General features: G+C 35.6%; 1 protein-coding gene across 1 annotated transcript in view; it reads left to right on the top strand.

The window, feature by feature from the left end:
• Positions 1 to 11953, top strand: part of LOC104081363 (PAB-dependent poly(A)-specific ribonuclease subunit PAN3 {ECO:0000255|HAMAP-Rule:MF_03181}-like) — a gene marked incomplete at both ends in the record, with an annotated part of 39254 nt that overhangs the window by 13344 nt on the left and 13957 nt on the right. Inside the window, 3 exons of the mRNA XM_009584085.1 lie at positions 4220 to 4286; positions 6078 to 6148; positions 8374 to 8436. Of these exons, the coding sequence (XP_009582380.1) occupies positions 4220 to 4286; positions 6078 to 6148; positions 8374 to 8436 (201 nt within the window). The remainder of the gene's footprint in view (positions 1 to 4219; positions 4287 to 6077; positions 6149 to 8373; positions 8437 to 11953) is intronic.

Below are 11953 nucleotides of genomic sequence, written 5' to 3'. Positions count from 1 at the left end.
CTTTCACTGTGAGGGTGACCGAGCACTGGAACAGGTTGCCCAGGGAAGGAGTCTCCACCCTTGGAGATATTCAAAAGCTGTCTGGACATGGTCCTGGGTAACCAGCTCTAGGTGGCTCTGCTTGAGCAGGGGGGGTGGACCAGTGGGCCTCCAGAGGTCCCTTCCCACCTCAACCCCTCTGTGAGTCTGTGAAAAGTATCTAATCCTCAAAACTATTATTAAAATAGCAACCTAATATGGAAATTATTTTTACAGGGATGCTGTTGATCTGCTGTCAGTGTTGTCTTAAAGTGTGTGTGAAAATAATACTTTTTTAGAAAGACCTTAACTTGCAGCTGTTCTGAATAGGAAACGTTAGTACGCAGTAGGCTATCTTACATCTAGGTAAGATAATGATTCACTTTCACAAAAGTTTCATTTTTGACACCGTACCTTTTTACACGGTCTTTTACTAAGAGGAGATGAGTTACTTTGATTAATCCTGGTGCTTGAAGAAAAACTAAAAACTTCTGAATGAACATAGTCCTCTCCTGTAACTTAATTGCTTGAATATCCAGGAATTAATGCAGTATTCTGAAAAGCTTTATTTCTCAAATTTTCTGTGAAATTAGAGTCTGTATTTTGTTACTGGTGGAAGGTTCAACAGTGGAAGAACTTTAAGCTGAAGCCTCAGGTTAAATCCTTGGACAGGGATGAATGTGACAGTTTTGTTCTGCAGTAGCTTTCTTTTGAGATGTGAACAGAAACAACTTTTTAATTCCTTTAAAGGAAGAAGGGCAGGATGTATGCCAGTCAGCCTAGTTGAATTTTAACTAGTGCTTGAAGAACCTCAATAAATCATAGCAATAGGCAGGCAAAGAGAAGGAGTTTATATGGAACTGAGTGACATTGGTGTGGTGCTTGGTTATGACAAAGTGTTCTTCTATATTAACTTCTATATGGTGAAAGTCATGATGTACTAAAAAAGTCTGAAACTGTCATATGTGTGTGCTTGCCTTGCCTGGCAGGCTTAAAGGAATGAATAGTTTGTTTTCTTTTCCTGTTAATGGTTGCTCTTACCTTTCTGGAACTTTCATCTTTTGGGCTTGATGATTGCATTCTTCTTGAAATTGAATTTGTGTGAAAAATAGTTCAACACCATTAGAAGAGATTGAGAAGTGCTATTTAAAATCAGAACTGCCTTCTGGAAAACACAAATAAGAAATAGTACTTGGGTTTTCTTTTCTTTTTTTCTTTCAAGACATTTTCTGCCTGTCTTGGTAAAAATCAGATACAGGAATAACTTTCATTAAGACTAAATGCTTTTGGGTGTGGTAGAAATTTTGACATTAAAACAGTTTAAAAATCCTTTACTGATTACATGCAGGACTTCTATGAATAACATTAGGGTAAGAAGCTTGTGCGTGTGTAATAAAAGTGAGCAAAATGAAAAAATCATGAAAGCGAGTGGTGGAGTGGAGGTTTTTAATGTCATTCAAGGTACAGTTGATAAAGCAAGAGCTGCCCCAGGTCGGTAAGAGAAGCTTTGGTTTCTCAGAATCCTGGTTCATGTAAAATACGTTTGCACCTTGAACAAGACTTGACTGTGTAAAAAGCACAGTTGATGTTTATAGGCTTTGTTTGCACTGTGCTTTCAGAATCCTGAACAACGTATTCTGTTGCAATCTGTTGTCTCCCTTGCGCACACTATAGGTTTTTAGTGATCATATCAATACCGATTTTCATGATCACAGTCACCTATTCACATTGCAAGTCTGATGGTTGAATGTTTAACTGCTGTACTTGAAGGGGTAGAAAATTGATTGCACAAAAGTGCTTGGTTCCAAGTTTAAGCCATATGCTTAACCATCTTTGATACCAACCCAGATCTCAATATTATATTTATCCTTGTTCCAACAGACCATTACCTTTTGCATTACAATTATTATGAAAATCTGAGTGTATAAATAGACGTTAACACTCTTTTTATCTACACCTGGACAAATTTTGTGCAAATCTGAAAGCTTCCCGTTAGGAAATGTCTTCCCAAATGACTTCCTCTTACAAGGGTCAGTGTGGATGTATCAAATGCCAAGAAAAGATGCATAATAGGGATGCTTTTTAAATATTTGTGAAAAACCATTTAACTTCTTTCCGTTTCTTAGTCAGGAAGGGAATATGATGTATGAATAGTTGAGCTACTATAATCCAGAAGTTTTTTTTTTTTCATGTATTCTTATTCTCATTTTGATGACGGTGAACAGAAGGATGGGTATCCTGGAACTTGGGCAAGATTGTTAATTTAGTGTGGGTCTCCCAAAGTGTTACCTTGTTTTGTAGAAATAAGTAAACTTTGTTTCACTAGAGGCATCCCTTTTGTGTAAATAATTACTTGTTGATCACTAACCTTTTAGTGAGAGTTACATAGTGTCAGTTCAGTATATTTAGGAACATGAGACACATGGCATCAAAATAAGGAAAGAGCATATAGCAAACAGCTTTCTTCATTTAAGTCTTGGAAAAGCTGAAGGTTTATATAGTATTTACGTGTGCACATATATTACACCCATTGTCCTAGGACATCTATATGTCTTACAGTTCTGCTTCATGTAGTGCTACGTACTTGTACTGAGTGAAGAGTTGTGTAAGAGAAGCCTGAATGGTTGTAGAAAGCTTGCTGTAGCAATGGTGCACAGATAATGGAAATAATACATGGGGGAATAAAGCATTGAGGGATTGAGCATATTGTTGAGAGGGTAACATTTGAAGATACCTGCTGAAGTACCTAAATTTTACCAAAACTTTCTTCAAGTTACTGTTCTAATAGTGCAGGCTATTTTTTTTACAGCTTGCTTTCCACATAAAAACAACTTTACACAATCTATTCGTTCTTTTAGGTACAAGTATTAAAAGCTGCAGCTTCTGGTGAAGTCAGTGGTAGTATGAAAACTGCAAATGTTGAGAAACTTGAATTGCAGTAGGTTTACAGTTCTACCATATTAGATAACACTCCAGCTTCTGTTGGTTCTCCTCTATTCTTGCCAAATTTACTCCAGAATATTAATCTTTTCTGGTCAAGAATTAGATTAAATGGCATTGAAGTATAATGTAGTAAGCTTCTTGCCCTCTGCCATCAACATTGAGATTGGCCGTGGTAAAATACAAGCATAAAGAGCAACTCCAGTCACTAGTTTTGAGTCTTAGTCTGTGTCTAGACTACTAAATTAAACGTGCCTGGAAACTTTCCTTGATGCCTAGGGCCAGCTGGCACAAAATGGCCTGGTTGTGCTGGTGTATGCTCACCCGCTAAAGCAGAGGCTGCATGCAAACTGTCTATTTGAAGGGATCTCAAATCTTTTCACTGCTGAATAGTGCCTGGAAATTGGCTGGGAGAGTCCTGGTTGATGTGGGCCAAAAGCATGTCAGGGAATATTTTAGCAAATTACTGGTAGTCTCACTTAGTGTTGGAGAACACTTCCTGACCTTGCCTTGCTTTTTTTCTCGCACTTTTTCTTCCTTTTGGGAGACAGGAAGAAAGTGGTCAAAGAAAATAACAAGCAGGAGTAAGGAGGGACACTTTTAAACTTCTGTATCAAAGCAGTAATAGCTTTAGAGCAGCACTGCCTCACTTAGTCCAGTTTATTGCTAGCGCATATCTCTAGACGAATGTAGGAAAAGCAGGTAGGGCCTAGGAGGAATTGAGAGGGTTTGAATGTCCTGCTGGCTTAAAAGAATTGCATGATTTTGCTGAAAGATCTCAAAAGGTTCTTTTGTTTTTAAGAAGAATCTATCAAATGCTATACTAATTTGAGTATTTTTCACTGGAAAAGGGTCATGTTGTGATGATAGTGTGTAATAAAGGGAGGAGTTGTTTCAGGAGTACAGTGTGAAAGAATGTTTAAAGGAGAAGTAATTGGCTTATCCAACATTTTGACAATGTACAGGAAGAGAACCATAGGTTTGGTAGACCCTCCCAAATTAGAAGAAATTAATGAAGATAGTGTTTTGTTTTAATACACAGTCGTTTTTGGTTTGCATTGCTCTCCTGCGAAATGCTTTCTTTTACTAAACATTTTCTGACAACCACAAACCACTGTCTACTTAGAATATTTATTAAGTGGGGAATGAACACAGGTTTCACAGTCTCTTCTTAAAACTTTTAAAATATCATCCCCAATGCTCTCACTTAGTCTTCTACAGCTTTATTTTACATGTACAGTTTTGTCTTTTATTTTTGCAGAGGATGACAAATAGCAGCAGCTCCCCTAGCCTTCTCAATGACAGTGCCAAGCAGTACGCAGGCCATGGTAAGTACTTTAAAAGTAATATGTATAGAAGTATGTTTGGAAATTTAAGAGATTCACTTTAGTAAAACTGAGAGGTAAGGGAGGTTTTTTTTTTCTCCTCTGATCTGATTTGAGATGCAGTAGAACTTTATTTTTTAACAGTAATGTATTGTGTGATTACTTGTAATCCAAAGCTGAAGTGCTACTGAACTCAAATTTTCAGCCTTTTCTTTGCTCCAGTGGGGAAAAACTTAATTTTTTATTTTTTTTTTTTTATTATCGGTCTTGTCGCTTCAAGTAAAATGCTAGTTTGGATATCCACTGTAAAGCACTGATAGCTTAAATAAGCATTTATGTTGCTGTACAGTAGTATCGCTTTTTATTGTGCTTTTCAAGTAAGTTATTGTGTGGAATGAATGTACAGGTTCTTATTCTTAAATTTAGGCTGTGCTGTTTTTGTGAAATGTATCACATAATCCTTATTAAAAATCATCAGTTAAGTTTTGTCCTGTAAACAGTACTTTACATCTTTTATTTTTTCCCTTGCTATCGAGAACATGGTTTTCAACCAAACAAAATGTCTCCATAGTGCAGGCCAACATACTCGCTAAATTACTGCGGAGGGTATATTGAACTTCTATAATGCACTTTTCAGAATCGCTTTCCAAATTATAACAGGCACTGCAGATTATTTCAGCTATAGCTGTCAAACTAACTTCTTTAAAGAAAAGGATATTACTCCCTTATGGCAGGGACATACATTTAAAATATATTTCTGCTCTGAAAATTGCTGTGTAAATGACGTTCTAGAAATCGATTTGCATGTCTGACCGTGCAGCCAGTCTACTTACTAGGGTTATAATTTTTTAAGCATGGTAGTAACTACAATAAAATTAACTTGCTTGAACTTTGAAATTTGTTGTTTTGTTTTGGTTTTTCTCTTCCTCCTGGTTTATTTCCAGTAGGTTTTGTGATTAATTCTACTTCTTTGGTCTCACCAAACAATTAGCTATTCAAGGCAGTGGAGGTCTCCAGTTTTAAATGCAGTCAGAGTTTGACTGTGACAGGCCAAATACTGATGGTGATGCATGCAAAGGAAAGAAACCAAACTGACTTTTGGAAACCAGTTTAAATTCTGTTGTGCCTTAGGTTCTTTTCTTCTCTCCCCACCCTAAGCTGTGCTTCACTTGTAGAATTACCCCTTTAAGGAGTATTGATTGATGTTGAAGAAAGTGTTTCATCAAAACAGCAATGTTTACAGCTGGCAGTCATCTGCTAATTTGACAGCTCTGCCCATGGAGTTTTAAGTTGCATCTGTGATTGTTATTCAGTTTTTTGTGCTTCAACTCTGGAAGGGATGCATAGAGATGAAGAAAAAGCAATAAAGAGCTACTAATAGAATGTAGATTTTTGCTTTAGTTCTGCTTTAAGTTTTAGTTCTGCTTTTAGTTTTGCTTTAGTTCTGATTTAAATTTGTGCAGAACAGTGACAGGACAAATAAGATCCACATCATTATTTGTAAGTCTGTGTTATATATACAATTACTAACTTCAGGTAACTGGAGAGGAAGGCTTTGAAACGTTAGATGGACATTAAATAATGTCAACAGCAATTAAACTTACTAACTTCTGCTGACAAGCCCCATTTCAATTGAGCAGTTGCACAGAATCTTATAAATGCTGGTTTTTAGCAGTGTGGTTGCTAAACTTAGTTTTGTCAAAAGGATTTTTTCCGTACAGAAATGTTAAAAAATGTAAAATTTCTTTTTAATATTAGAGGTATATAACATGTTGTTTTACATTCTTTTTACAGATCCCCTAACTTCACCAAATTCATCCTTGTTTAATGACTTTGCTGCCCTCAGCGTGTCTCAAAGGAGGAAGGTAGGCAACAACTAACTCTTTAAGTAGCATATTTGTATAAGAATTGACAGGGAAGATGATCTGGAATAACTTGAAATCCATGTGAAATAAGCATGATTCTTCTAATGTTACTAGATTTATTTTACTATGTTGCTGCCGATATAAATAAGATCTTGCTACTTCGTTTTTGCTACACCAGATCAGACTGCTGCTGCTATTAAGAAATATTCCAAGCACTTGTAAACTGAAGTTTATAAGAATGCTTTGAATATGAAAATTAGGACATAGCCCATTGAATTTGAAAACGAATGATTTTTATTGTACTGAGGCACAAGACAAGCCACCTGCAAGCCTTCATGGCAACAAGTTCTGTATACATGAAGAATCATTCCCCCATTTATTTATACATGATGTGATAATTCTTACAGTTTGAAATGTATTTAATTTGAAAGACACTCTATTATTGGGAAGCTGGGGTTTCTTTTTTTCCCCTCTCTAATCAGTATTGAGAAATCTTTCTTTTGCTGAGGGCTAGAAAGCATCTTCAAACACCTTTGACCTGCACCAAACACAGGTTGTGGTGTTTTCCTGTTATACACTTACAAACGCAGTGGCTGGAATAAGAGACAAAAATCTGGTTACACCAGAGTTCCTTATCATTTTTGTGAATGGTGGCGTATCAAAAAAGACATCTTGTCCCAACCAGTTATCAGATTTTACTTTCACTGATGACTTTCATGTTTTACTACTCTTCTTATTAGCCACATGATCCTGAACTTTCCTGTAGTTGATAACGCATTGTCTTGAAAGCATGCTACATCAGCACGCTTGTGACTTTTCATAAAGCTTCATTTGTGTGTTGGCAGTTAGGAGCTCTGTACCATTCCTGCAGGTGAAGATTGGGCTTAAAGATAATTACCATAGTTGGCCCATCAGACTAATGTTCCTTGAAATGAAATTCTGTTGTAGAATGTTAACTTCCTAATATTATGATGTATCCAAACTACATGGAATCTCTGAATTGCCCTTTTCCTTAATGCCAGTACAGTGCACCGGAAGTTGGATGTAGACAACTATAAATGTATTGTTTATCCACTTACTGAGGATAGTAAGAATGAAAATAAGCATACATTCCTTTTTAACTCAGGCTGCAAGCACTGTATATATGTGTGCAAGTGTGAGTGTATGCTTATGTATATAAACAGCATACACAAAAGAAAATGCACTATCATACAGAAGTATTACCAGAGGACCACTGCCTCTAATATTAAAAATTACTTCGAAGTTAATTAAAACAGTAGAAAATGGAAAGAGATTAATGTTTGAGTGTAAAGCTCAAATAATTCAAAGCTCAAATACTGATGTAGAGTCTTTTCTGACTTGATCCCTTTTTTCCCCAAGAAAAAAATCAGCAAATTAAGCCATTTGCTGTTAAAATAGTATCAAGAGAAAGATTTATCTGTGAAACGGATTGACTTGGATTTTTTTCCAATTAATATTTCAGACATTACTGGCATTAATTGAAAGAGGTTTGTGTTTTGCTTTGCATATTAATAATTTATGGTTTATTATGACTGCTATTTTGTAATGTATGTTTGTATAAAAGGTTGTTAAATAATACCAGTAATGGGGAAGTTTTCATCTAATATTACTCAAGCTTTCTAAAATCTGGGCATCCAGGCTCCCTCTATAGTCAGTAGAGAGAGATGAGCAGCTTAAGGGAATATTTAGCTCACATTGAGAAAAGTATTCTGGAAAAGACAAGATGTCAGTGAGTGACTGCTTTAAGTGGATAAACATTGATGGCTGAAGTTACGAGAAATTAATTACACTTTTGTGACTGGCTGACTTTTACTACCAGACAATACATTGCAAATAGTTGTGGATGTAGTTTCTTAATATTTTTAGTATTTTTTGAGCACAATATTCAAATTGTATTAAGTAATTTCCTCAAAAGCACTAAATGCTTGAGTGCTAGGTGTTTAAAAATTTGTGTGATTTCCCCCCATCCCAGTAACTGGGGTTTATTTAGAGCTTGAGCAATGTGATTTATCAGGCCAGTGCTTGATGCCTGCTGTAATGCAAGATAGAGAGCCTTCTAGAAGCGTGTGCTTCTGTTCGTTGACTCTAAAGGGAGCCTTGGTGACTAACTCAAATGTAGAAGTTTACAACATCTACTATTTGAAAAAAACTTTCCATTTTCTTGCTAAGAGCCCAGAGCTAAGGTTTTGTTTGTTCTGAACTAGCTGGCAAAACCAGCATTTCCTTCGTTTATCACTGACTTGGAGGACAGATATAATACAGTCTTGGTAAGTGAATAAAGAGCAATCGCTTTTCCTTTACAAATTAGAGTTGCGATATTTTAAATATTTAGAACTATTAAGTTATTTGCAATTATGTAAAAACTGCATGTTTGTGTTGTGTAAAACCGTGAATAGTTTCTGTAAAAGCATGTAATATGTAGCTGTGTTAAGCAAGGAAGTTAAGTTTATTAATCTGTGTTGTCTCTGGATATTGCTGATCGTGTTATTCTGGCAGCCCTTTAACAATGGGCAAGCCATATGGACGTAAATATTTGATAATCAATAAAATATTAAAGATAAGACTTGATGATCGTAATTCTGAATATCCTTGCTTTTTAATGAGGCAGCTTTTTTGAAACTAAGTGTGACTGGGCTATTCACGTTGCTTATGATTATTTTGATGTTAAAAAAACATTCTACTTTTTGTTTAAAAAGTAAACATAGTCCTTGAATTTTTATGAACATTCTTGAGGCTTTTTTATCTGTTTAGAAATTATTAAACTGCATTTCAATTTTAGATTTCAGGAAAGCTAAGATTACTATTTAAAGACATTTTTATAGGATACTTAAAATGAAATCAAAGGAGCTAAGTATTTCTGTAGATGGAGCCTTGGTGGAGGTTCTGTCGACTGTAAAACCTTCTGGATTTACTGTCCGGTTGTTGTAACTCCACATGCAGTAAGACAAGCAGCCTTAAAGTGAATTTCCTATAAGAGATTTTCAGGTAAGTATTAATCTACAATGCACAAATAGGATTTATTGAAGCATGGAACAAAAGCTAGAGTTAGTAATAGACTAACCCTCTTTCCTGAGAATAATGATGTCACACTTACTTTATTTTTTTCTTCAAATACATGTTATGCTTGTTAAAAATAGGGTGGCATTCTGAACTTGAACTTCTTGGGTGTTTTTCCTAAATTGGCTTTAGCCATTATCTAGAAAAATGCTCCTCTCTAAACCCTGAAATGATCTGGCTGGAAGACTCCTTGCATTCATTTTGGTGGTTCTGGTAAACAGTTCGTAAATACATATGCAACATAACTGATCAGAATCTGTTGCTAAGGGAATGACAGCTCAATGCACTAAAAAGAAAATCTATGATGAAACTTTTGTTTAAATTTGTTCTGAGACTGTTGCCACCAATCCAGGCTAAAGGGTTCCCCTACTTGTCACTGGTCAGCCTTACAGGGTAGTGAAAAGCATTGCTTTTACATTTTACTTTGTTTTTTCATACCTTCAATCCTCATGAAAACTGAACTCTTTTGAAAAGTTCCTAACATTGGTTTATTTCCATTTTATTTTTTTAATTGTTCAGTCACATCTAGAGGAGGGCCATTAAGGTGAGAACCACTGTTAGTCCACAGACTGCAAGGACTGAACCAACTCCTGTAGTGAACAACGTTCAATACAATTTTAATGCTATTTAGTATGTATTTTGAAGGAATTTTTTTTTTAGAACTCCTTCCATTGGTTTTAGGTGATTAAAAGCCAGGACCGAAAGACTCTAAACTAGATTAGAATGGAAAGTATAGGAGAGATTATTTGGACTGAAGTTCACCCAGAACAGGGTGCTGCTGTTCAGTGCTCTCTATGGAGATCTACAGTAAGTGAGACTGGACAGCAGACTTCTTTAATTCATATACTTTGGTCAGCAGTAATAAATGTGCAGAGAAAATAATTTTGAAACAAAAGAATGCCTTTAAGCCTAGTCTGCATAAATGCAAGCTTTTTAATGAGTACAAGGAGAGTTTCTCCTCTCACTTTAGAAGAAAACAATAAAGCTAACTTCAGGTCCTGTGGAAACCAAATTCTTAAGACCTAAACTATTGCTAGTTTATTTTGAGTGTCCTGTCCTCCATCTAGTTTTGTTACCTGTTGGGAAGCTATATTTCCCTCCAGCTTCCTGTCTCCAGCTCTGTCTTGACACCTGCGATCCCTGATCTTTATATTGTTCAGTGGTGTTCATTGAAAAGCCATGTGTGCCATGTTTGGTCTTGCTGTATTTACCTTTAATGAAAATGTGCTGACAGTTGTTTCATGTTTCATAGCCTCCTGAATACCGTCTCAGAAGCATGAATCATGTTCTGAGAAGTTGAGGGGTCATTACCAAACACCACATCATGTTACTGTGTTGTAAACTGCAGAATTATGGCTGCACAGACTTTGTAATGTACCTGGGCTATATTTATATTTCAAACCTGAAATTTTCCTTCTGGGATTATATGCCCCTACTGCAATACTAAAACATTACAGTTTCTAAGTGATGCAAAAAAAAGTTGTTGCAGGAATATATAAAGACAGACTATTCTTCTAGAGAAAACTAATAAATGTTTGCAGGTAGTATGATGTTTACCTCGGTCTAAAATGTGTTTTAAGAGCATGATATCATCTAACCTGTTTTACATTTTTTCTTTGGAATAGTAGTTAGTTATAGGAATTGTTCCTTGGTTGTATGCTCTTGCTGTCTTAGTAATTACTACATAGTATGGCATTTTTCATTTTTGAGTGTGACATGGGATAATATATTATTCACATTCATTTTTATGTATGGATTAGTGATCATTGTGTTATGTAAAAAATCCAATTATTAAAGCACTTCCTTTTAGAAATATGTAACATTTCTGCTTAGATGAGGAGGCATCATATTTTTGTTGCCTCATCCTATTACGTATTTGAAGGAAAAGAGCAAAATAAGGTGACTGCATAGCGCAGCACTTTAGAATTGTATTAAAAAGACCTTTGCTTGTTTTGGTTTTGTATTCTAAGCTGGTCAGATATATGTTATGACATACAGACATCTAAAACTTAAAATGCTACCCTCGCTCCCCATTTTTAAAGCATAACTTTTCAGTTAGCCACCCAGACTTTGTCAGGTGCAGCTTACAAGCTGAAGCAGTTAACTACAAATGTAACTTCAATGTGCAAGATGCTTTTGCTTATATTTACAAGCTTTATTTGATTCTTTCTATGCCAAGATGTATGTAGTCTTTAAGAGTGATTTGCAGTAAAATAATTGAAAGATTTTTTAAACTTGTGCACACATTTATTGACGATACTATACAAATATTTAAAGCAGCTAGAAAATACACCGTTTTTGAGAAATCATACGCTTAGTAAAGACCAGAGTAAAAGTTGTATCAGTCTTTAGTCCTCTTTTACGTATATTTTGGGTTCTTAACTATGCATCATTTTCCTCTATTTTTATAAGTAACATAACAACTTCTGGCCTATTAGAAAAGATACCTTTTAAACATTAGAAAAATCTGTAGTTTGCTCACTGTGTGCTCCTTTAGCAATGGAGCTTTTGAAAGTACATCTTGGGGTAGTGGTACTCTAGCAAGTCTTTGCTACACAGTTAGAACTATCTGCTCTAATGGTGTTGAAAAAAACCTGCTTTTCCACCAGTTTATTTCAATTCAGCAGGTGGAGTTTCTTAGTAAAGAACTTTGTCAGTATAACTACATCCGTGCTAGGTTTTAGCTGTTGTGGTAATTCATACCTCATCCAACCTAGCTAGGCTGCA

This window comes from Fulmarus glacialis, unplaced genomic scaffold, assembly GCF_000690835.1.
Source record: "Fulmarus glacialis isolate BGI_N327 unplaced genomic scaffold, ASM69083v1 scaffold7718, whole genome shotgun sequence".
In the NCBI taxonomy this organism is placed as follows: Eukaryota; Metazoa; Chordata; class Aves; order Procellariiformes; family Procellariidae; genus Fulmarus; species Fulmarus glacialis.
Note: the sequence above shows the minus strand (reverse complement) of the source record. Positions and strands in the feature narration are given on the sequence as shown.